This window comes from Grammomys surdaster, unplaced genomic scaffold (assembly GCF_004785775.1).
Source record: "Grammomys surdaster isolate TR1022 unplaced genomic scaffold, NIH_TR_1.0 64, whole genome shotgun sequence".
Taxonomy (NCBI): Eukaryota; Metazoa; Chordata; class Mammalia; order Rodentia; family Muridae; genus Grammomys; species Grammomys surdaster.
In genome coordinates this window covers 15,694,647-15,721,348 of record NW_021604566.1, presented here as the reverse complement: position 1 = coordinate 15,721,348, position 26,702 = coordinate 15,694,647, and the positions used below count along the sequence as shown (strand labels likewise).

General features: G+C 38.9%; 1 protein-coding gene across 1 annotated transcript in view; it reads right to left on the bottom strand.

Annotated features, from left to right (window-relative positions):
- Positions 1 to 26,702, bottom strand: part of Arfgef1 (ADP ribosylation factor guanine nucleotide exchange factor 1) — a 106,518-nt gene that overhangs the window by 7,041 nt on the left and 72,775 nt on the right. Inside the window, exons 23-35 of the mRNA XM_028769115.1 lie at positions 21,024 to 21,114; positions 17,586 to 17,626; positions 17,324 to 17,493; positions 16,492 to 16,643; positions 16,187 to 16,359; positions 14,357 to 14,517; positions 13,380 to 13,510; positions 10,972 to 11,101; positions 10,286 to 10,421; positions 10,064 to 10,202; positions 7,901 to 7,973; positions 3,780 to 3,912; positions 856 to 995 (exon numbers count right to left, since the gene is read on the bottom strand). Of these exons, the coding sequence (XP_028624948.1) occupies positions 856 to 995; positions 3,780 to 3,912; positions 7,901 to 7,973; positions 10,064 to 10,202; positions 10,286 to 10,421; positions 10,972 to 11,101; positions 13,380 to 13,510; positions 14,357 to 14,517; positions 16,187 to 16,359; positions 16,492 to 16,643; positions 17,324 to 17,493; positions 17,586 to 17,626; positions 21,024 to 21,114 (1,670 nt within the window). The remainder of the gene's footprint in view (positions 1 to 855; positions 996 to 3,779; positions 3,913 to 7,900; positions 7,974 to 10,063; positions 10,203 to 10,285; positions 10,422 to 10,971; positions 11,102 to 13,379; positions 13,511 to 14,356; positions 14,518 to 16,186; positions 16,360 to 16,491; positions 16,644 to 17,323; positions 17,494 to 17,585; positions 17,627 to 21,023; positions 21,115 to 26,702) is intronic.

Genomic DNA, 26,702 nt, shown 5'->3' with positions numbered 1-26,702 from the left:
GGAGAGAGGGAGAAGGAGAGGGAGAGGGAGAGAGGGAGAGAGGGAGAAGGAGAGGGAGAGGGGGAGAGGGAGAGGGGGAGAGGGAGAGAGGGAGAAGAAGAGAGGGAGAGGGGGAGAGGGAGAGGGAGAGGGGGAGAGGGAGAGAGGGAGAGGAAGAGAGGGAGAGGGGGAGAGGGAGAGAGGGAGAGAGGGAGAGAGGGAGAGAGGGAGGGGGGAGGGGAGAGGGAGAGGGAGAGGTCATCAGCCTTTGGCCTTCACTTGAAGGCCACCCTGGTTTTGATTTCTGGAGGAAAGCTCTTTATCAATATGCGTGCTGACAAATCACCCATCTGGGAAACAGAAGGAAGCAAACCCCATCATGCCTCCTAGTGCTCCTGTAGCTGCTCCTCCAGTTCTTCAGACCTCTTCACAGCAAAGCTCCTTGACAGAACTAACACGTACATTCTCCAAGTCCTCTACTCTTCTACCCACTACAACCAGGATCTTGTCCTAGTTGTTAGCTCTACGTCAAGCTTCTGAAGTCCTAAGAACTATCAGAAGGCAATTCTTACATGCAATGTTGCTTGACCTATCTAGAACAGTTGGTCACACCCTTCTTAAAACATTTTCTGTAGCTGACTTCTACTATGACCTGACCTTGCTTTTCTTCAGGCCTCTTTGGTTTCTGGGGAGTTCCTACTAGCTGCTTTGTCTGTAGTGCATGAGGCCCCAGACCACACTCTCGCATCCTCCTTCTCTGCCAGGGCCATTTCTTATGCCACCATCCAGGCTCAGGGCTCGGAATGGTAGCTGTGAAGAAGGCATCATCTCAAGTCCAGACACCTCAGGTACTTTCCTCTTCTCACAGCTCCTTACCTGGGCTGCAGCTAAGTTTTCTGCATCCTCCTTCTTGCTTGTGGCTGGGAAGAACACAATGTTGTCGATGGTCTGGATGAGTTCCAGCTGCACAACACATTTAATCAACAGGGCAGCAAACAATTTTTGTTCTGGGAATTCTGTGAGGAAACCCCCCCAATGCACATGCAAACAAAACATTATTTTGAATCCATTACAATTTCTATAACATTATAATGCTAAGGAAACATTACTATATACAAAGGCCACACACTCAACACTGCACATCTCATACTGAAGAAGACATCCTGCCTTTGTTCATATGTACCCCTTGCTATAGTGACATTGTATCTGTGAAATGTTTGGGAAAATAATTGCTTAAATAAATGAAAACATTTTATGTGGCTTGAACAGTGTATGTGTTCTAACTGGTTATACTTTCAATGCAGGTTATTATTGAAATAAATAGCCTTGACTGATACAGAAGTCTAACATTTGAAAATAATATGAAAACCTGTTTAAGAAAGCAACAGGAGTCAGGTGGTGTTGGCGCACACCTTTAATCCTAGCACTTGGGAGGCAGAGGCAGGTGGATTTCTGAGTTCGAGGCCAACCTGGTCTACAGAGTGAGTTCCAGGACAGCCAGGGCTACACAGAGAAACCCTGTCTCGAAAAAACCAAAAACCAAAAACCAAAAACCAAAAAAAAAAAAAAAAAAAGAAAGAAAACAACAGGAACCAGATCAACACCAAACAGAAAGTGGGATAGCCAGGACTCTATTCAAACCATGTGATATTGTAGTTTAGCCATACAACAGGTTTGTGTGGGACCAAATATATATTTGTAGCTTAAACTAATGCTTATTTTCAATTGATCCACCAGTAAGTAAGTTATGAACATGTATGTTAAGGATACTGCCACTAAGCACCAGTTTCAGAGTGTTCCCTATGCAGCCTTCCATGCCACAGCTGAGACAAAGCTCACTCCTCACTCTACCAGCCTGCAGATTATATCACAGGAGGATGCTCCTTCTCTGTGATCATAGGCAGATACAATAGCAGAAACCAAGAAAGAAGATGCAGCCATCAGCTGCTATACACATTGGGCAGCACTGAAGTGGGCCAGGTCGCAAGGACACATCTGGGTTCTAATGAGCAACAGACACCCAAGAGGAATTATTTATTACTCAATCTTGGAGTAATGGCTCCATTCGATTTACAATTGCCTAGTTTCTTTCTGACATAAAAATTATTTACTACAAAGTTCCTTTTCTGGTATCAATTTTTGCAAGTTAAATTTACTTACTGAGATATTTGAAACTTTCCTATCCAGGTATGTTTCTAGAAATATTGTTCTATGTAGCATTTGGTTCTTATGGTTGAAGACAAGTTACAAAGAATCTGACTAGTCCCAAGGCTGTCTCGTGTGTAATACCTTATTACAGTCACAGTCTCCACTGTGCATTCTTCCCTCTTCATTTCATTAGCTCAGACATCCCAGACCATGAGGCAGAGCCTCTTGGTAGCACCTGGACCCCAGCAGGGGCTTAGCAGTAGGCAGGTGTTTAAGGAAAACCAGTTTCATCAGGATATTAAGAGAGCTCTTGTGGTACCTGGATATCCCTTAGTGACAGAGTTTGGCAAAAGAGGGTGTGCTGTGACTGCCAGTAGGAATGTAAAATATTGTTAACTACCAAGAACAGCTTAGAAGTTACAAAAAATCAGTACACAGCACGGTAATTGTACTTGTAGGTACATTCACAGAAGCCGTGAAAACAGGTCTGCAAACCATGCTTGAACATGAGTGTTCCCACTAGCACTGTTCATAATCAAAGGGTCACAAACTCAATGTCTTTCAGAGATGAGTGGGCAAACACACTATGATATGTACACATATACAGAGGATTGCTAACTCAGTAATAAAAATGATTAAGCTACTGATTCCAATGATGAAGAATCTATATAACATCCATTGAAGAGCCTAATCACAGAAATGAAGCAGAATGGTGATTGCCAAGGGCTAGAGAAGGGGAGAAGAAAGAGGGGTGGCTCATTGTATACTGGATTTCCTTTCTGTGGTGAAAATGTCTTGTACCTAAGCAGAATGTTTGCACAACATTCTGAATGTACTAAACCCAACTCGGTAGCTTATTTGCAAGTAATTAGTTCTGTGAATATAGTCTCAATAAAAATTTTTACTACACTTATTTATTTTGTGTTTATTGTGCATGTATATATATGTATGTTCTGGCAGGTGGAGGCCAGATGGCAACTTTCAGCAGTCAATTTTTCCTTCTACCATGAGTTTCTGTGTATCAAAGTCAGGGCATTAGACCTGCTGCAAGAGTCTTCACCTGCTGAGCCATCTTGCTGGTTGCAACCTCAGGTTTTACCAAGTGCTTAAAGCCACTTTCTTTTCTAAGGAGGTGTCATCTTTTGTATGTGTTATTTGTTTTGTTTTCAGCAAACAGAGCTGAACTGATGTATAAAAGTGAGTGGCCCATTTTTGGGCAAAGGTGATGGCCAGTCTGAAGGTGGTCCACAGTGACACTGGGTGGGCAGCAGTGCAGAAAAGCCTGATCCTCTGAGCTGGGAGCTCCTGCCTACAGACGGATGGGGTGCTTTTCTTAGTTCCCAGGAAGACAGGTAAAGGAAGACATGTACCTTTGCAGACAGAAATGGGTTGAAGTGTAAACGGGGTAGAGAAGAAAGACCATGTGCCCAACACAAACATTAGCTAAAGGCACTGGGACCAAAACCGATACTGCAGATGTTAGTGAAGCTTTTGAAAGAGAACATCTGTCAGAGATGTCCACACTGGGGTAGTAGAAAGAGTAAAGTAAAAAGTGATCAAGACCAATTATGGCATATGCTCATTAATAAGAGTAACAAGTGTCCCTTACATACATACAGTACAGTTTACTTTTATTTAGAGAAACAACTCACTTGCAGTGGATTTCACTTTGCTACCTTCTTCACTCGCAGTAGAAAGAGAAACCAGTGGTGCTTGCTGTCTAGTATCTGAAGATCTTGGTTGAACAGAATCATGTATGTCTACAGACTTTTGTGATATTGCATCCTAATAAGATAAATTAAGATAAGCACATTACAAGGATAAACATGCTTTCTATTATACTAGGTTTTTACAAGTATAAAATTTACACATTTTTCCATAAAAAAGAGTTAACTGTCTTCAGGACACGGATGAGGTTCAAGCAAAAAGACTGCTGCAAATTTGAGACCAGCCTGGACTACAGAGAGTGAAACTCAGTTCACAAAACCTATACCCGGGCTAGGTGTGGTGGCGCCACCTTTAATCCCATTACACAGGAGGCAGAGGCAGGTGGATCTCTGTGAGTTTGACACCAGTCTAGTCTACAGAGTGAGCGAGTGAGTTCTGGGAGATTTCCTGTAGTTGACATGACTTTCCTTTGTGGAAGTAGTTAGTAAAGTATCTTTTTTTTTTTTTTTTCTCGAGACATGGTTTCTCTGTGTAGCCCTGGCTGTCCTGGAACTCACTCTGTAGACCAGGCTGGCCTCGAACTCAGAAATCTTCCTGCCTCTGCCTCCCAAGTGCTGGGATTAAAGGCGTGAGCCATCACTGTCTGGCGTAAAGTATCTTTTTTTATACACAAGAAATCAAGGACGAGTTCAAGGCCAGCCTGGTCTACAGAGTGAGTTCCAGGACAGCCCGGGCTACACAGAGAAACCCTGTCTTTAAAAACCAAAAAAGAAAAAAAATAGAAATCAAGGACCAGAAGGGTCAGTATGAGGGTGACTAAACAGGAGTTTGGTGTCATGAAGGGAAGCTGGACACAAGTTGAACAGACCTACATGGCAGTCTGACTTAAGCTATAATAGCAGTATGGAGGGAAATCCTTAATGAGCTTTTGAAATAGGGCTTTTCTATATATTTATATTTTTTGAAACGATTAAGTATGAAAACATTTTCTTCAATGTTTATTTTTAATTATATATATGTATATGTGTATACGTATGTGTGTGTATGTATGTATGTAAGTATGTATGTATGTAAGTATGTATGTATGTATGTATGTATGTATGTGTTCATTAGTGCAGATGCCAACAAAGACCAGAAAAGGGAGCTGGATTCCCTGGAGGTGGAGCTACAGACGATTGTGAGCCACCATGTGGGTGCTGAGAAATAAACTCAGGCCTCTGTAACAGCAGTCATTGCTCTTAAATACTGAGAATCTCCCAAGTCCCATGTAAGTACACTTAAACAATCACACACTCTAAGTTATTGTTGTTATGGGTTTTAGTGACCTAAGTAAGCTTTTCTTAAGACACAAGCAGCTTCAAGTAAAAAAAAAAAAAAATTTAACACAGTATTTATTTGATTAAAGGTGTACGCCACCACTGCCCGGCCCCTGAATTCTTTCTTATACATATAAATACTTATATACAACATATTTTAAAAATAGTTTCTTAAGTGTACAGCAAAAAATACGTTGGCTAGGAATGACAGTGTGAAATTCCCACATCACTGGCAAGGTCTAAGTAGTCAGAGGAAAAGAGAAAGGTGGGCTGAGAAGAGAGATGTTAGGGAAGAGAAATGGCAGCAGCAGCTGTAAGAACAGATGGTGAGGCAGGGCTGCCAGGTTGAGACATGGGTGGGACACAGTCTTCCATACCCAAGCCTGAGGTCTATGGCAAAACGCATTATCTCACTTGTCTCACTTAACACAGAGGGTAAATGACGTGCAGAACAGAATGGAACTAGATTAATTCAGATCCAATATTTCCTTGGGCAAAAAGCAAACCTATATTGCCTATTTCTACCCTGTGCAGTGAGGGAGTACACACAGGAGAATACCCTCATTCCTGACATGTACAAGATATCCCAACAAGTGGTAGGGTATCTAATAGAATCCAGTAGATCAGTTATTAAACAATTATGAATCTCTGTGGCAGATGCTATAGTTCTCAAAAAAATACTATGTTGGTATATAATCTATGTTTTAACTGCAAACAATTACTTGAGAAATTTAAAGGCTGTGGGAAACAAACAGGTCAGTAGGCACTATCTTGCTACTATGGTCTCTTAGGTTTGATATTCAAGGACTAGAAACTGGAGAGATAGTCCAGAGATCCAAAGTGCAGAACCTGGGCAGGATTTCCAGGCTGCACATAGTGGCTCACAACTATCTGTAACTCAATTTCTAAGGGACCTGACAACCTATTGGCCTCTGTGGGTTCCTACACAATTGTGGAGTGCAAAAACTCACATAGGCAAATACATATAAAACATTCACATACACAGACAGATGAACAATCTTTCTAAAATTTCAAGGGCTAGAAAAACAATGTGAATAGTTAGCTTTTTCATGTTCATTATGGTAAAATGGAAAAATCAGAATCAGAATAAAGCCTACATATTAGATAAAAACAGTTTCAATAAGAATTATCTGGTTATCCTTTTGGTATCATCAGGGAAATAAAACATGAGACTCTTGTAGTAGCTAAAGGACAAATCTGCAATTGTTTTATTTAAATAATTCTGAAAACCACATGGGCAGAGGAAGGGACTGAGGAAAAGGGGGAAGCAGGGTGACAAAGCAAAACAGTAAATAACCACAGGGTGAGAGCCCTGGTGCAATAGGTAGTTTATGTTGGCTAAGTTTGGTAATCCTTCTTGTAAGGACATGGCTAAGTACCCATGTCCTATATATTTAAATAAAAGACTAGTAATAATTCAATTAATGCTGGTCAAGTGTTTTCCTATACAACTGTGTAAAGAAACCAATATATGGGGTTGAAGGAATTCCTGTTGGGGTTGGGCTGGTGCTGCTATTATGTATTTAAATGCTAGGTACTGCATCCGATAAACTGGTTGTCTCAAAATGAGTGAATTCCCAAGGTATACCAGCTTTTTTGGTGTTAACCCTGCTCCCCAAGTTATCCCTGATTGGTTAACAAAGATGTCTACAGCCTGGGCTGGGCAGAAGAGAAGCAGGCAGAGCTGCAGTGTGTGTGTGTTTGGGAAAGGCAGTCTCAGGTAGAAACCAGGCAAGAGAGGAAGGGAAGAAGAAGAAGGATGTTGCCATGGGGTAGTGTTGGACTGTGGGCATGTGGCCATGAGGGGTAGCCTGATGAAGCAGGAGCAGTATGAATGGATGAGATTCAAGCATTGATGGGGATCTTAGCAGGGGAAGCAGACAAGATAGCTTAGAGGGCTGATATCTGCCTAGCTGTGGTGCTTTAAGGCTTCTTATAAATCTCAAGGACTCTTTGTCTTTTATTTGGGAACCTCTGATAGATATTTAAAAGCAACAAGGGGCTGTAGGAACCCGCAGAATAATAATAACCACTATAATTGCCTTAACTATTTTCTGCACATGAAATTATATCAAAGTAAAAGGTTAAAAAAAAAAGATTTAATACTATCTAAACTGGTGTGAAAAATCTCTAAAATCTGGCATCTGCATTCATAATCCTTAAAATCATTTTTCTCTGTGTCCTATATAAAACAGAAAATTTAAGTACCATCTTCATGGTATATATACAGTATAAAATTGTTATATGTTAAATTTACCATCAGGAACTTTAATCTGAGACTTTCAAAAAAGAAACTTACACCATCTTTTAAAGAGAACTGGTCTCACTGGCACAGCTGAAATGTTTGCATCCAACATTCTTATGTGTCATGTGTCAGTGTCTATGTGTGAAACTCAGCAACAAAATCCATGTTCAAACTTGATCCTCTATGAACAATTAAAAAGCAGGGCAGTGTCCCATGGACAGGACGGCACCTTCCCATCACAGGGATGGAGACATTAAGGAGGCTCTTTCCTGCCCTCTGCCTTCCGTCATGTAAGGGTATAAGGAGTCACTGTGGAAGCAGAGCATGGCCTCCATGAGATACTGAGTGCTCACACTCTGCAGCCTGCAAAGCTGTGAGAAGCCAACTTCCATCATTTCTCAACTACCTAGGCATAGGTGTTTTGTCATGGCAACGGGGACAGACTAGGACCCTGACAAATGAGAGTTAGGCCCATAGTTAAATCACTTCCATAGACAATTTCAAATACGATTTATTTACTTACCAACTGCTTTTCACTCACAGCTGATGGAGATGGGGGTGCAGCCTCTCCAGAGGTAGGACGCCAAGTCAAAAGCCTTTAAGATACCAAAGCAAAAACCAGTCATGGGGATACAGGAAGGAGTTATGCCACATGCAATATATTTTAAATGGGAATTTTAAAGTGAAAAAAAATTACACTCTATTTTATCAGTTTGACTACTGATAAAAGCAATTTTTTGAAATCCATTCAGTAAAAAATTTAAAAGATATGCTTCCAGAAAATAGTTCAGCAGCACTCAATTATAAGTTTTAAGGATAAGTAGTTTTATGGTAAACTATACTTTCTGAAGTATATGAATTTTACACTTACTTCTTCTAAATAGTAATCTTAATCATCATCCAAAAACAAACTTTTTTTTCAAACTTGTTTTTAAAGTCTGCCACTTTTCAAAAAAAAATTCACAGAATTAAAACTTAAAAAAAATCAAAATTCATAACTCTTTATATTCTGTTTTTTTAATAGAAAAAAATAACTCAACGAGGTACCAAAGAGAAATTAATTTGCCACCGCTGAATTGGGTGCTTGCAGCAGAAATATGATCTAGCATCAAATTCTCCTTTCTGAAAAGTGTAAGCTCTGGGTCTGGGCAGACAGATGCCAGCGACACTTCAATGAAGAAGAGTTGGAAACAGAGCCTTTCTACGAAGAAATGCTTATTGGATGACAGCTAAGGTTATAATAGCATGTAACTCAACAAATTAAAACACATGCAGGTCCAATTCAAAATAACATGTAGCCAGTGGATTTTTAGAAAGAATTCATGGGGTGGGTGTGGGTATGAAACTGTTAGGTAAGAATTCATACTGTCTTTGACAGAGTCACAGATACACTGACAGACATGTTTCAGCTGTCAGCTGCTTACCCTGCTCCAGATAAATGCATTGGAAAATGTACTGAGTAATTGGTCAAAGAAATCACTGGGCATCTTTCAGTACAGACCACTTTTCTAGTGTATTTCTTTTATTTTTACTTCTAATTTTCACTGTTAATATTTGTGAGACTATTCTAAGAACATAAACCAGATATAATTCATATTTCAAAACAGGATATAAAATTTAAAATGTAGACTAGTTGATAATTTTCATATGATTTTATATCAGCACTGGTCACAATGTTTCTACAAAGAGTCTACCTATCGACTTAAACATTACAGAGAGGGCTGGAGAGATGGCTCAGTGGGTTTTTCTTTTTTGGTTTTTTTGGTTTTTTGTTTTTCGAGACAAGGTTTCTCTGCGGAGCCCTGGCTATCCTGGAACTCACTCTGTAGACCAGGCTGGCCTCGAACTCAGAAATCCACCTGCCTCTGCCTCCCAAGTGCTGAGATTAGGCTCAGCGGTTAAGAGCACTGACTGCTCTTCCAGAGGCCCTGAGTTCAATTTCCAGCACCCACATGGTGGCTCACAAGCATCTATAATGGGATCTGATGCCCTCTTCTGGTGTGTCTGAAGAGAGCGACAGTGTACTCATATACATAAAATAAATAAATCTTTGGCTGGGCGGTGGTGGCGCATGCCTTTAATCCCAGCACTTGGGAGGCAGAGACAGGCGGTTTTGTGAGTTCGAGGCCAGCCTGGTCTACAGAGTGAGTTCCAGGACAGCCAGGGCTACACAGAGAAACCCTGTCTCGAAAAACAAAACATTACAGAGAACAAATAAAATTGCAGAGGACAAACAAATAATAAAGCCATATACAAATTAGAATGAGCACCAGGGATGTACTGAGTGTGAATTCCAGTATATCCTATGAATAAGCCATGCTAATGTGTCTTGATTTCTTTACTGATTAAAATCTATTTATAACTCATTCCTAACACAAAGATGACAACTTGGGAACACAGTGTAGTATTTATAAGCAATTTTCTTTAGAGTAATAAATCTGCTGTAACTGAAATACATGTTAAGGAGGCTTTATTTTTCTGGCTCAAAACTTTTACCTGGTGTGATATGTTCAAATATAATTTTATAAAACCAATGGGGTCCCCACATAATGACTCAAATTTTGGATGATCATACTGTTTTGGTTTACAAATAACTTACTTCATGTAGCTGCTACAGTTTACTCATTGGTCACTTTTAAACCCCATCAGTATACAAATATAAATGTAGATCTGTATAAAATCTTACGCATGAGGAATTGTGGTTTTGAAGATATCCAGGGTGCAGTTACACGTTTTATCCCATATTTCTAGAGTAAACTTTTCACCATTCAGAATAACCACATTTTCTAAGCAGTTTGTACCAGATCGTGCTAACTGCTCATTGTCTAGAAAAGAAAAGAAACAATTAATTTACATATCCCAGCATCACATGTCATACTTGGTGTTAATATAACTGGTACACACCTACCTTGTTGTACACACCAGTAAAGCTGGGCAAAAATATCATCCAAAAGTACATCGCTGAGGACTTCTAAATATTGGGTGAATACATCACATATTGCATAAAGAGCGTGGTTACAAGTTGTTGTCATCCATTCAGCTTTCTGGGGGCGAGGGGGAGGGAGGTCATGAAATGAAGATCATGCTGTCCACCAAACACCAGACTGTCTCAAGTCTCCTCCCTCAAATTACATTAACCACCACTATAGTCTCCACTTAATATTGATCTATAAGACAGCGAGAGAAAATGAGGCTCTCTAGCCACAGAGCCTGAACTATATGCTATAAGTGTTTTATACTAAAAATACATCATAATAAATAAAACTAATTTTACTTAGAATTCTTTACTGAACAAGAATTCAGAATCTAATATTAAAGAAAGTTACTAGTGTTTCTTAACTGTGACTATAATAAAATATGTAAGAAAAGTTGACAGTTTAATAAAAGCAATAAATATAAAAATTAAATCACTAATTTGGTCATATTTCCAAATAGCGTCCTTGCTAACAAAAGAAAATACTATTATTTGTCATGTACTGAAGAAACATATTCTAGGAATTCTTTCATGTTCAATGTGCTTCATTTGAAACATTAACATGTACTGAGTAAAAACCTGAAGAATGTTATAACTTTATGCTAAAGGTATTCCCTTACCTCTGTCTGCTGTTCTGGCAATTTCATGTTGTCGAAGATTCTGAAAACAATTCTGAATAAGTCCTGCCACCAGTGTTTTTCATAAGTGTGGCCATACGTTTTCATTATTTCAAACATTACTGTTAAGCCCCTAAAGTAACAGAACACAATTAGGAAAGCTGTAATGTAAAGAAGCAAAACTTCCTAAGAAAGGGTTAAAAGTTTACAAAGCTACAAAAAAAAAAAAAGTTAACACGTGTTAAAGTTAACACTGGCTGTTAATGCATACTCAACGTAATGTAATTTAAGCTGTAATTACAGGTTCCTTTAGGACACATGATTCAGAAAATAAAAACTTCAAAAGCTCTGACCTAAAATTAATTTATTTTGTCCTTTCCCACTCCTGCTATTAAAACTGTAAATGGAATCTGTGGTGGTTTGAACAAGAATGACCCCACTGTCTCATATATTAGGGATTAGGAGGCGTGGCCCTTTTGGAGGTAGTTATGTCACTGGGATGATGGGCTTTGGGGTTTCATATGCTCAAGTCAGGCTCAGTGTTTCTCTCTCTTTCTGCTGTCTGTATTCTCTTGGCTCTTTCTCCAGCACCATGTCTGCCTGCCTGCCGCCACGTTTCCTACCATGAGGATAATGGATTAAACCTCTGAAACTGTGAGTCAGGTCCAATTAAGTGCTTTCCTTTATAAGAGTTGTCATGGTATGGTGTCTCTTCACAGCAATAGATCAGTGACTAAGACAGAAACGCAGACTGAAATAAATCATCATCTGAGTGAATATTAATTTTGTAGAACTATGGGAAGAAAGGGCTCACAGCAGTCTAAGAACAACAACCACCCCTTGGAAAAATCTTTTTCAAAGGGTTACAGGGACTTTCAGCTACCAATATGGATACGGCTCCCATAATATCTACACAGATCTCTATGATCTACATGTCTCCTGGTTCCTGCTATATTCTAGGCAGTGCTAATAACTTAGGCAAGCAGTAGTATGAGATGTACAAATAAAACACCTAGAGATCATACTAACAAGCTTTTAAGCACTAAAATTGAAATTCAAAAATTGCCTTTCTGATTTATTATCTTCCTTGAAGTAATACTTTTATCAAATTATTAAAGTTTTATTTTTTCCTTATGTATAACTTTCATCTGGTAATATATCAACATCCTTCAATCCTGAAGTATTATTTTTAGAAGTATTAAAATGGTCAGTTAAAACAAAAATGTCTCTGAAATGTTCCAAGGCACTGTACAGAGTCAGTCCCTAGGTCATCTGCTATTACGTTCCCCAGGCCTAGCACATGTCTGAGATGTAATATGCTCTCAAAACATGTGTTATGTGGATATGTAAAATAAGCATGGTCTTTTCAGTTCCTATTAAGTGCACAGCAGCCTGTAACACCTAATGTGTGTTATAAGCAAGGGCAGAGACTGAAGTAAAGTGATTTTTTCTCTCTTACATTAAAATTGTACCCATCAAAATGAAACTGAGAATTATAGCTGAAGGAGCTTTTTACTGTTATAGCTTTATTTGTTATAACAGAAATTCTGATGAAACAGGTTATGATCCAAAGTAGGCTCAGACTCTAGCTGTTTCTCAAAAAGCTTACTATCTAGCTTATCAGACGTTTCCCTTTGTACTTTCACAAGGTAAGCTGCTTACAGAGGTCCTCTTAGCAACCTGTTAAAATTCAAGACTACTTAAAAATCCTTTTAGCCATGTGGGGCTTACTCTTGTTAGTATAAGCACATGGGAGTGAGGGGCAGAAGGAACAGGAGCTCAAAGCTAATTAACTTTTAAAAAATATTTCTACTGTTTTCCAGAAAGAAATTTTATCATTAATTGCAGTTTCTGAGAAGTGTGTGAAAAAGAATGTTTACAGTATTAAACATAAAAGTTAAAAATAGACTAGATTTCATTTTGCACTAACATCTTGTAACCATGTTTTTAATATAGTGTAAAATGTGCCTATCTAGTTCTTTCCCAACTCAGAGAGATCTGTCTGCTTCTGCCTCCCAACCAACACCAGGCTGACAAACTTGTGTGCTCTCTTGCTCGAGTTCGTGTTCTCTCTCTCTCTCTCTCTCTCTCTCTCTCTCTCTCTCTCTCACATTTTTTTTTATTCTATTTGGAATTGAGCTGAAATCATTCATTCATTTTAGTTACTGATTAAAACTTAAATTGATCGATTTAGTCATAACATGTTTACTGTTCAATAGGTCTTAAGATTGGCTGTGGAAATAGAGTGTGTAGTAATATCTGGAGTAGGCTAAGTTGTACTAGTTCTTAATATATTTGGTAAAAAACATTTTTCTGGTCTCTAATAGTAAACTTGTCTGTATTCATAAGAAAAGCTAATTAAAATGAAAATAAATCCTTCAAAGCTTAAATGTTCAAATACGGATTGTTACCTGGTTCTTACATCTAATTTGCATCTATTGATGATACATGACAACTCAAAGAGGATTGGGAACCACCCTCTCACCCACACCCTGTCTTCAGGCGCCACGTTCATGTCATCACTTGTGTACTCCTTGAAAGCCTTCAAAGGAAAAGGAGGAAATCAGTAAGGCAAAGCTAAATACTCACATGGTGACTTTAATATTTCTCAGGAAAAACACTAAGTGCTTGAGAAATAATACATAATAATTTTCAAAAAGCTAAAGACACTGTCTGTAAGAACCATAGACTAGATTTTTATTTTCTAAAAAAAGTTGGCTTTTCAAGGCTAGAGATGGCTCAGCAGTTAAGAGTATATCCTACCCTTGTAATGGAGCTGGGTTTGGTTTCTAACACTCCTGTAAGGTAGTCTACAGTAGCCTGTTAACTCCAGCTCTAGGGGTTCAGATGCTTCCAACCATGGCAGAGACCTACCTACACACATGTGCACATACTCCTTTCCAGCAGATACACATGATAGATTCAGATATTCAAATTGAAATTAGCAGCCAGATTGTCAATCCAGCATTTTATTTCAGTGCTTAAGTACACATTCATCCACAGCCAATTAACTTAAGTGCTGCAAAGCATAGGCAGACAGACAAGATGCTTAGAAACAGGCCAGACTTCAAACCCTCTTTCTTTTTCACTTGCTTTGCTATTATGGGCACATTTTAAAGCTTCTCTGTACCTGTTTCCATATCTATATAATGTTGTAACACTGCCTGCCACATTTAGTGTTATAACAATTAAACTAATAAACACACAGAGAACACCTGACAGCTACTGTGATGGCAAGAACAATCACTGGGCATCTTAACTCAGAATCACATTCAGACTGATCTGGGGCTCAAAATAAATGCTTCTTCTACACTAACTTCCCAAACAAATATAGATTTAAGATTACACTGAATATCTAGCAAAATTTTGTTTACTAAATGATGTATACCTGAGGTCTATCAGACACATATTTTGCACAATGGCGAATAAGTCGGATTGCTTCCATACTTGTGTCTGGGAAAGCTGCATTACATGCGAATTCAGATAAACACTTCACTGCATCCTGGAAAGAATCAATGGTGGCTGGAAAGTGTTTTTCAAATACAAGAGCTAAAACAGAGAAAAAGAAATAGAAATAATGACATATTTAAATTATCTTAATTGTATGCAAAATATATTGACTTCAAACGTACATACTTCTTACAAGTTTACAGCTTGTCAAGGGCTTTGGTATCTAACAAAAATGGGTCTAAGTCTGTCTTTTCAACTAGTCTGTCCTAAGTAGTAAGGCAAATGGAAAGGTATAGGGGTAGTTCTGTTCCCCACTGGTTCTTGATGTATCAGTAAAGAAGCCATGAACCAACTGCTGGGCAGAAGGAATAGGTGGGACTTCTGGGTCCCCGAAGGAGACAGACAGGACAAGAGGAGAGAGTTCACCATGCTTTGGAGAGAGAAAAGCCAATCAGTCATGTGATGTGAGATCTCGGGCCAAGTGGTCACAAACTACTTCTATAGGTGGGCAGTTGGGAATGTTGAGCTGAGAGTAAATGTAACAGAGCAACTGAAGTTGAGGGCAGGTAGAGAGGTGTGAAGCTAAGAGTACTGAACAGGGTGCGCTTCTCCAGTGGGGAGATAAGTAGCACCCAGCAATTGTGCTGATAAGGCAAGCTGAAGCTGAACAACATGTGCCTGTGTTTTCTATCCATGGACTCAAGGGAATCTGGGTGGGAGCTGGTAGCGCAGTCTGTTCCTGGGGCTTAGGCGGGGTAGCAAAAGACACCCGCAACAGAAATGTGTCTATTTCATTTGCACTATAACACACACATAATAAAGTAATAGGTATATTTTAGCTTTTATTGAATAGAGATGCAAAATTAACTATCCCCTGGATACTTGTTTTTAACAATGCATACAAGGACTGTTGTATTACAGTGCATGTCACTTAGTAATCCTCAATAAATTTTAAAAACATCACCGCAGTGGCTGCCACTGCTACCACCACGACCACCACTACAACGACGACGACCACCATCACCATTACTATTACCACCATTCCTACTGTGAACAAAACTCCTGAAAAACTGCCTGGCTGTGAACAAAAAACTGGAGGGAGTGTCTGTGTCTGCAGAGACTGATGGGCAGGCTGGAATTTCAGTACTGTAGCCAAATTAAGGTTTCAGAGGCTTCACTACTACTACTCCTACTACTAGTTGTAGTAACTACTTTATCTTGAGCTAGTTTTAGTTTCTGGAACAACCATTCTTTGACCCACTCTGTATCTGGACTAATGTTTCGTGATAATAAACAAAAATCCCTTAGACAGTATTAACTTAACAGAACACTAGCTTCTACCAATGCAAGTCTAAGAATGTCATCAACAGGATCTTGGAACCCCTATCTCAATGTATCTACCACTCTGATGGACCCACCAGTGTACTGTAAAGTTCATTTAATTTATGACTTTCTTTGTTCTGTAAAATTATAAAAGCCCTGGGAAACTGCTTCCATCCTGGAACATGGAATTTGGAGTAATCGTATCTGTGCTCCTGGACCAGAGTCACAAAAAATGGCTCCAGGACACAAACTATCTCTTATTCCCTTTGTTTTTTTGTGCTAAAACTACTATTACAATAGTTACTATGATTTTTTTCACTCTGGTTTTAGAAGCAACATCTGTAAACCTAAAGCCACACTACAGTCATAATCCTACTATACCTGATTTGCCAACTAAATATATCCAGCTTTTCTATTTGCACTTGAACAGTTAAAGAATACTTACTGACAATGTGCCCTGTTGTCTGAAATGCAAGTTCTACTATGCTTTCATCTTGGTCTGATGCAGCTAGATGGAATACTGAGAAAATGTTCTTCCATCCTGAACGGATATTTGCAGCCTGAGAATTAACCATCTGTGCTATACACCGTACAACCATATCTCGAATTGTTGGAGACCTAAAATAGCAATATAATTGCTTAAAATTTATCACATAAAACTCAACCCATTTTTTTCTCTTTTTTCTCTTTTTTCCTTTGGCATAGAACATAAGTTATTACTGATATTATTCAACTCAAAAAACATATTACCTGTTTCGTTTCATTATATGTTCAAAAGGTCGTAAGAAATCCTTTTGGAATCTAAAGTTTGCAAGCTCTCCTTTCTCTAAAAACTTCATTGATAGCTGCCTCAGGGAGTCTACTGCAAATATGGCTACATCTTCATTAGGATTGCAACCAACCTGTAAGGGCAACAAGACCAAGATGCTAATGTTACAGGTAAAAAGTATAATTTTTCATTTATGCCTTAAGAAAAAAGTACAAAATAAACAGCACAGAGAACCAAATCCTAGGTTCTTCACAAGGCACAAGTATGAAAAAAACAGAGAACAGTAATCTAAAGAAACCATGAAAAGTTTCAGCAATCATTTCTAAGAAGAATTCAACTCAAAAAGTTTCTGTGTTTCCTTAAAAAAAGTACAAGACTGTGTATGTGTGTTTTCTCTGTGTGTGTATTTGTACATGTGTGTGGTTGTACAAGGAGGGAGAACAGAATGGTCCCTGGGTCCCCCGAAAGGACAGTTCTAACTACAGTGTCTGTGAGCTGCTAGATGCGGACACTGGGAGCTGGACATGGTCCTCGACAAAGAACCATCTCTCCAGCCCTTCTTTTTTCTTTTCAGACAGGATCTTGCTACACACACGTAGCCTAAGCTAGCCTTGAACTCACAGATGCTCTGCTTTAACTTTCCCAAGTGCTGGTGATAAAAGTTTGTAGCATGATTCCTGAAAGTTTTTCTACATTTAATTATAAAACTGTAACAAACAATTGCTTAGAAGGAAAAAAAATCAATCAGATTATGATTAGGAAAATTAAAACAAATATTGCAAATGTAAACAAATACTATAATTATTCAAATACCTTATTAAAATGATCTCCAATAACTTCCCAAATCCGAGACCACTGCAGTCTGATTCTTCCCATGTTGTAGTATGATATCTCTACTATTTTCTGTAGACTAAACATTCTTGGGTGTGCAGTGGAAAGCAATTCATCCATAGACACGGCACAGAGCCAACGAACAAAATCGACTATAAAATAAATACATTTGCATTTTAATCTTAATTTTAAAGCTTTTTAGACAAAAGGACAGCTTATGAGTAAAATAAATATTCATACTCACCAATAGCATTTCCATCTAGCCTTGTGGATCCTGTGAATATTCTGGGAAAAAAATAACATATAATTAAAAACTTTATGAAGTCTTATTTCTGTTGTGCCAACTCAAAAGTCACGGCCTGGAGTATCAACATTTCTTAGGTGTTTCAAGAGGGTCAAACGGCCAAATGAATATTGACTCACAACACAGCTTACCAACACAAGAGCTGCCTGAAGGGTCTCTCTCTCAGTTACATTCTGTACTCTTGAGTATACACTGTAGTCTTATTTACATGTTTTAAATCATGAGACAAGTGTTTAACAGTGTTCTAAGGTTGAGAAAATACTCACTGTAAATAACAACTATGTAAGAACTAAATTGTAATTTAATTCTCAAAATAGTTAAGAAAATATTAATTGTAAATCAATGAATTGGTTTACCAGGAAAGATAATTTTACTTTAATTAAGTTCCTGATAAGGAATGGCTTAAGTCTTTTTGTACTGATTTTTTGAGTAAAATGAAGTAATTAAAAAACTTGGCAAAAAACAATCATGGGGGAAAAAAATCAAGAAAATTGCATTTTTTCTAGCCCAATGGTTAGACTGGACCCAAAACATAAAATACAGAAAAAGTACAAAGCTCTCATCTCACCCAAAGTAAAAATTGCTAGACTATGCAAATTTGATCAGCCGATTTCTCTCAAACTAGATTCTCATGGAAGGCAAAGTTTTGTGTTATATATCTTATGGGCCTGTCCCTTTAAAGGATCCCCAGTTGCTAGTCAACTGGCCCTTTAAGAATTCTTAGGTGTTGTAGGGCGGTGGTGGCGCACGCCTTTAATCCCAGCACTTGGGAGGCAGAGACAGGCAGATTTCTGAGTTCGAGGCCGGCCTGATCTACAGAGTGAGTTCCAGGACAGCCAGGGCTACACAGGAAATCCTGTCTCAAAAAAACAAAAAAACAAAAAAAAAAAAAAAAAAAAAGGAAATCTTAGGTGTTAAAACTGCTTTACCCTTTGACCTTTAGTGTTGGTTGCCTCTTGGATTTCTGGGAACAGGATAGGTTATAAAAAGGCCACCTGAGGCTATGACAGGGAGTTGGGGGCTAACAGAGTGAGAAGAGAAGGTAGTTGGTTCAGAAGATATTGTTAGGAGACTGTTGAGCCAGGAGAAGCTGAGCTGAGTAGATAGGCTACAACAGTTGTTACAGTTTGGAGCTGCTGGTATTGGGAAAACTGGAGAAGTGACGGTGACTGTTGGGCAACTGAGGGAGGAATGGTTAGGAGAAATGTTTGAACAGGCTGGCTAGAAACTGGGAGGAGGGTTGACAGGGAGTTTAAAAAAATGGTTAGCAAAAAATACTCGAGTAAAAAAGTAATATAAGAGAACAGAAAAGACATCAAAGAAATAAGGAAGGCTTTAATTGAAAAGAAAAAAAAAAGCAAATGGCAAACTATAGAGTAGTAAAATGGAGATCCTGCAGTCACAAGGAAATGGTGCCACAGACTGTGATACTAGCAAAGAGTGGAGAACAAAGGCAAGAAGGAAGGAGAGACCTACCACAGCAACCAGAGGTTCTGGAGAACCACTCAGGATTATGGCAGGAGGACATGCAAGTTGGGTAAGGGCATTCAAACTGTCACTCACTTGGTAGCCTCTGAGGGGGTCACTCTCTTTCTAGCCATGTTCCACTAACACTAACCCATGTATAGAGCATAGCAGCCTATGGAGGTGTAAGGGTAAAAATTAAAACAGCTCAGCAGAGACCACAAACAACTTGGCAAAGACCGCAGGACAGCTTGCTGAGCTTACTGAGAATAGCCATAATAAAAATATCAAGCCCCTCTAGGGACGAGGTGACCAGAAATGTAGAAACAACCAAAGACATATCTTGACCAGTCTAAACATGCCCAAGTGAGTAATGGGCCACCTGGTGTTTATCCTAGAAGGTCTGAGGCTTCATGGTCAAAAATAGTGGGGCATCCAGCCTGTCAAAATGATTGCTCACGGAAAGTGCTGATGTTTGAAATATCCAATCATATGTAATCGCGCCAGAATTTCCCACTTTTCCCTTCCCCCTTGTGCCTCCCCCTATAAAAGTTCTAAACTTCCTGGGGTCTTCATCGAAATTCTCTCCCCTGCGTGGGATGAGTTTCGATCCAAGGGCCCTTGTTAGTAAACTGCCTTTTGCCATTGCATCAAGTCAGTCTCTCGTGTCTCCTTGGGTGCGCGCTAATTGGGACTTGAGATGGGGTCCTCTTCCTGGGTCCTTACAGAGGCATGCCTTAACTTTCAAGATTCTTGTAATTCTTGTAGTATCTAAATAGATTCTCATAATGGCCACAAAGATGACTTTCTATAAGACAGGTACACCATTTGAATGGGAGATAGTCTGGGAGCAAAAAATGGCAGTGTGGTGGTTTGAATATGCTTGGCCCAGGGAGTGGCACTATTTGGAGGTGTGGCCTTGTTGGAGGACATGTGTCACTATGGGGATGGGTAATGAGATCCTCCTCCTAACCACATGGAAACCAGTCTTCTCCTGGCTACCTTTTAATCAAGATGCCAGAACTCTCATCCCTTTTTCCAGCATTATGTCTGCCTGGACACTGCTATGCTTCCTGCCATGATGATAATGGACTGAATCTCTGAACCTGTACACCAGCTCCAATTAAATGTTGTCCCTTGGTCATTGTGTCTCTTCACAGCAATGAAACTCAAATTAAGATAGGCAGCTACTACCCAGCTGTGGAAGTGTACAGAGGAAGAAGGGCTCAGGACAGATCCAAATTTCTCTATGAATTAAAGAATAAAATAGCCACTGTGATCATCAATACAAAACTAGCTAGTGGTAAGAATTAGCATAGGTACGCATCTGCCCCACTCTCCAGTTTTTTCTGAAGTAAACATAGAATTAGCCTGAGTATCTAGCAAAGACTGGCACATTTTTTAAAACTTCAAATATAAGTAGTTTAAAAAGTGTTGAAGGCCAATGTTGTAAAAAGTAGTTTCAATTTTGGGAACATTTACCTAGAAATGTATAGAATATGACAATTTTGAAGAGCTTTCCAAAGAACCAAGTGAAAATTTCCAGCCAAACCCGTTTGCTTTATCCATAATACTGTTTTATATCATGTAACCAAAAGATAAACTTATTTTCCAAGAGTTTAAAAAAGATAATTCTCTGTAAAGAATTTGTGTTTTTTCCATCAAGAATAGTATTTCCTTAATATTTCCAGTACTAATTGTAACACATTTTTATATAATTAAAATCCTTCCTGTATTTTATATTTATGAAACCAAAATTAAAGGTACTTTATCATCTAAATCATAGTATATCACAAAAGTCTTATATTACTTCTAAAGGTTATTTTGACAATACGTTTTTAAAATTTTTAAACAAGGAGCAAAACAGTGTTGAAATAGTATTCAATTTCGTGGGAAAGAAAGTGAATACCTTACCTGTCTACAGCAACCACAACACTTTGAGAGCTGGTCTCTCCAATAGACTCCTGAATACTGGCTATCTGCTTCCAGTCCACATTTCCTCCAACTGCCACACATAAGAGAGAGCATGCACCATTTTAGTTAGAAAACAATTCAAGGAAACAATGCACTGAAGAGTTCTAGAACACACTTCTAAAAGTCTTGCCAGTTATTTTCCTGGTAAGAAATGATGCATTGGGTGACACCAATGACAGGTGTCAATCAAGGACACTTGTGCTCAGTGTGGTAAATGACGTGGTAAACAAGGCACAGTTTATTATCACAAGATGCATTTGCAAGGATCACACAAACTAAGAGCACTATGAATTTAGATCACAAAATTACTGGTACTGGACAAAATTTCCCTTAATCTTTAAGAAATGAACAAGTTCTACTGCTATCTTCTGCTTGGTTGGTCACATTAGAATTTCTGTTATTTAATCTCTAACCTCTTATTTACAAGGGTTTACTGAAAATTCTTTGTATAGTGTAACATTCTCTTATTTATACGAATCATTTCCCTTTGCTTCCAAAACTGTTTCACGATAGACAGTGAAACAATATTCCTAGTTTTTAAACTGTACTTTAGGATTGATTATCTTTGATATGTGCTGGTTAGTTTTATGTCAGCTCAACACAGCTAGAGTCATTTTTTAATTGAGAAAATGCCCACACCAGCTTAGCCTATTCTTCATTTTCTTGAATGACAGCTGATGTGGGAGGACTCAGCTCACTGTGGGTGGGGCCATCTCTGGATTGGTGGTCCTTGGGTACTATAAGAACGCAGCTGAATCATCCATGGGATCAAGCCAGTAAGCAGGCATCCTCCATGTTGTCTACATCATCATGTTTGGGCCTCCAGGTTTCTTGAGTTCCTGTCCTGACTTCCTTGAAAATGAAATATGAAATAAAGCCTTTCCTCTCCAAGTTGTTTTTTGGTCATGGAATTTTAATAATAGCAATAGAAACTATAACTGGGGCAGAAATTGTTACAAAAGTAGAGTATTACTTTAACAGACTTGGCCATGTTGTTTGGGGGAGGATTGTGGAAACTGGGTGTTCAAAGCTTTACCAAGCTGTTGTGTAAACTAAGAATAATGATGAAAATAGTGCAGATGATACGGGCCTGGCTTGTGAAGTTTTACAGGTTAGTTTGAGGTGACATTTCAGACTCTGCTGGGCTGTTTGTGTGATACTTTGTATTAAGAATCTGTGTTGTCTGGCACTGAAGATAGGGACAATTGATACCAGACAGCTGATCTGAGAAATCAATGATGATTAGGAAGAAACCAGCATCATTAACAATCTCCTAGGAAGTACTTCTTCATGGTCAGCACACAGAGCTACAGTGTTCAGAGGGAACTAAAGCTGTATGTTATGCTGGCAGCTTAACTTGGTAATATGCAAGGGTCTCCCGCATGGTACCAGCTGTAAGGCATGAAGGAATCATGAAGAGCAGCTGAGACTTGGCACTGAGAGAGCAGGGAGGCGACTGATGACAGTGCAGCCTCAGCTGACACAGAAGCCCCAGGCTTGAAGGTGTCATGGAAAGAGGGTGTGGCTATGTGGCAGAGTTAGAGAAAAGAGCCCAAGAGTGCTCTATGCAGACGTTTTTGCAGCAGAAACTTAGTATTTTTGGAGACGCCAGTATCATGAAATGGCTGCCAGGGACAGCAGCAGCTGTGGAGTGTAGCCAGCCTGAGTCTATGACAAGTTGCATGTGTTGTGAACCGCACATATTGTTCAAGCCCTTTGGAACCCAGAAGATTTTGAGTGAAGCCCACACATTGGATAACGAAGGTATGTAGCTTGTTTTTCATTTTACATTGAGATCTTTAGATCTGTTTTTCACTTTATCTATGAACTTCCATTCCTTACATAGTTTAGGCTCTTAGAGTCTCAGCCCTAGATTGCTTAAAGGTCCCAGACTTATTTCCCTCTACAATCTTTTCTTCACTCACAAGACCAATACTTCTAAACTGTGGTCTTCCTTTTATTTTACTATGTTGGGGTAGAAATTCTTCTCCATGCCATTTAAGTACTCCTCTTCAACATTTTAATCAGTGTGTCTTTATTTATGTGGTGTCAATCATAGTACCCAACGTGAGTGTCCAATGAAGGATTTTACTCCGTTATTCCCATTTACCTGACTCAGCAAAGTACTACTCACACTACAACTATTCACACAGTCTAATGTCACCTTCTCACCCAGACTAAAAAGTCTCTGAAAGAATCAAGTCATATACACTTTTCATATGTTTCTACCCTAATCAATATTAAACCCAAAGTAGGTACCTAACAAATACCTGTTAATCCTATTGACCAGATACTAAATTCTCTTCTGAATGAAAAGACAGCAGATGACATTTAAGCCAGTGAGTTCAAATTCTATTGTAGGAACTCAACAGTATACACAAGACAGGACTACACTCAGTTAATTCACCAGTAGAGAAAGATACACAGTAAGTTTCAACACAATGTAAAGGTTATTCAGTAGCTGAAATAGACTATATATGTTGGTTAACAAGACTAATACTGATAAAAAAAGAGAATAGTTCATGGTAACTCTTTAGATATGATGAAATATTAACTGATGCTACACTTGGATGGCTAATTATATGGAAAAGGAAGACAACAAAAAAGCATTAGAAAGTTATTTTAAAGTAATGGAAGGAAGCATGTGAGCCTATGTCATATTTTAACCTACTCTGTGTGGTTATAATGAAAAATGAAACTGAGGAGAAGGCACAGGAATGGGAAGAAGAGCAGGAGATGGATCTATAAAGACACTAGAGAATATGAGATGATCGGCAGTGGCATCTGCAACCCACTCATAACCAGGATTGGTTATGAGGCTGATATGGCTGGCTCACTGGGTATTCTCTTTTCTTCTCACAGTTCCAAGTATACCTTTCCAGTAGCCATGTGCTCAGGTCAGGAGGATGACTGAAAGACAGCTTTTTGATTAGAAATATATGAATATCTGTGCTCTCCACTAAAACCTCCGAACAAACTCTAAAGAAACTAGAAATGGAGTTATGACACCTTTTGATTTTGGAGCTAGGGTCAAACTTAGGGCCTTATAAATGCAGGCAAGCACTCCACCAAGTGAGCTTCATCTTTAGAATGAGTGTCACATTTAATGAACTCCTTTTTTTTCCTTTTCTTTCTTTTTCTTGAGAAGCTCCTCACTGTGTAAGCACACTGTGGTTTCCCAAGTGCTAGTATTACAAGGATGCTCCAGCAACACAGCAAGGCATTCATTCAGGAAATGGAATCACTTGACCCTTTAAAGACTACCATGCGCCACATTTTCCCCAGGAAGTAATTAGGTAGCATACTGAAATAGGAAGAGATATGAGGGATAAGCTGACAGCCTCTTTAACACAAGAAACAAGGATGAAAACATGAAGTAAATGACTATAGTGACCGAGGTGGTGGTGTAACAGTTCCAAGGAGCATCTAACACATACAACAAGCAGGGATTGAAGGAAGAACGCAGTATCAGAGGAGAGAGCGACAGTCATCACATAACTTGAGTTGTGTATCAATTGAAATATAAATTCTAGAGGTTTTAAACTTTTTATACTTAATGTGATTTATAATAATTTATAAAAATAATTAAAGGAGGGGCTGGAGAGATGGCTTGGTGGTTTGGGTACATGGGGTCTTCTTCCAGAGGACCTGGGTTCAATTCCTAGCACCCACATGGAAGCTCATAGCTGTCTATAACTCTGGTTCTAGGAGATCTGACACCCTCACATATATATACAAGCAGGTAAAATACCAATGCTTATGAAATAAAAACAATTTTTTTATTAGTAACTTTTTAAAAAAAGGTTAACCAAAGGCTTTATAAGTTTGGTAATGCTCAATAACAAGATGCTCATACAATCAGAAGTGTAACCTAATACCCAACCTAGATATACCAACTACCTTTGACTGGCGGAGACACACGAACATCTGCCTCCATGTTTCCCTCCTCTCTCCATCCCTCCCTCCCCTCCCTCTCTCTCTTTCTCTCTCATCTCTTAGCTCCTCTTCACCTTCTCCTCCTCCTCTCCTTACTCCTCCCACCTTAGCTCCTCCTACGTATCACCGTTCATGTTAAAATTAAAAAAAAAACAAAACACAACTTTTCTCTCAAAATACAATTAGAGCATAACTATACCAATTTGTATCAGTAAGGTACAAGATAGACCTAATGCCCAGTCCATCATTGTGTTGACTAAACAGAACCTCTGTCATCTCTCCTAACTAAAAGACTTAGTTCTGAACCTGGCTTTTTTCTTGGCATTAGAATGAATGTCAGCTGAAAACCATCCTCTCAAATCTTTTCTCTCAAAGTAAACAGCCGGGATTGGCTATGAGACTCTAAGTCTTCCATAATTAAAGAAACCAAAGAATGTATAAATGTCTAGGAACTCAAGCTATTTAACAAACTTGTAACATATGTCACAGTTATGTGATACTACAACAGTAACAGACAATTTCCATTTTATCAAATTACTCATATTTAGGCTAAGAAAGACAGAAAGTTGAGTGTGTTTTTAGAAGACTTGTGTGGCAAAGCCACTGAATTTTCAAATAATATGAACAGAAGGCCTATTCAAATTTCAAAATTATATATTTTGAGAGAGTTTCACTATGTAGCTCAGGCTGGCCTCGGGCCTGTCATCTTTCTGCCTCCATCTCCCAAATGCTGAGCTTATGATGTGCATGCATATGAGCTTGGTCAGGTAAAAGGTTTATGTTTGGGGTCGGCTGTTTGTTGTTTTTGCAGTGCTGTAGGTAAGGCCCAGCTGGGATCATGAGACGGGGCAGGCAGCAAGCAAGGCTAAGTCATCTTGCTATCCTGCCCTTGGCTTGATGTTTTTAATGAATTTAAAGTTTCTGTTCCTAAAACATAAATCAACAAATTTCTTCCACGTACAGTTTGGCCTCTATTTGTTAGTTTCATATCTATAAAAAATAGTTGGGGGTCTTTATGTAGAGGGTTTTAAGAGAGAAAAGAAAAAGGGAAAATGATATAGTTATATTTAATTTAAAAAAATAAAAATGAAGTTAGGTGGTATTAGCACACGCCTTTAATCCCAGCATTTGGGAGGCAGAGGCAAGTGAATCTCTGAGTTTGAGGCCAACCTGGCCCACTGAGCAAGTTTCAGAACACCCAGGTCTACACAGAAAAACCTTGTCTAGAAAAACCAGCCAAGTAAATAAATAAAAATAAAAATAAAAATGAGGGGGCTGGAGAGATAGCTTAGCACTTAAGAACACTGGCTGCTCTTCCAGAGAACCTGGGTTCAATTCCAAACACCCACATGGCAGTCTGTAACTCCAGTTACAAGGGATTCAACACCCTCATACAGACATATATACAGGCAAAACATCAATGCTCATAAAATAAAAATAAGTCAATCATAAAAAAATAAAAATGAAGCCGGGTGGTGTGGTGGTGGTGCACGCCTTTAATCCCAGCACTTGGGAAGCAGAGGCAGGCAGATTTCTGAGTTCGAGAGTTCGAGGCTAGCCTGGTCTACAGAGTAAGTTCCATCCAGGACAGCCAGGGCTACACAGAGAACCCCTATCTCGAAAAACCAAACCAAACCAAACCAAACCAAACCAAAAAAAAAAAAAAAAAAAAAAAAAAAAATT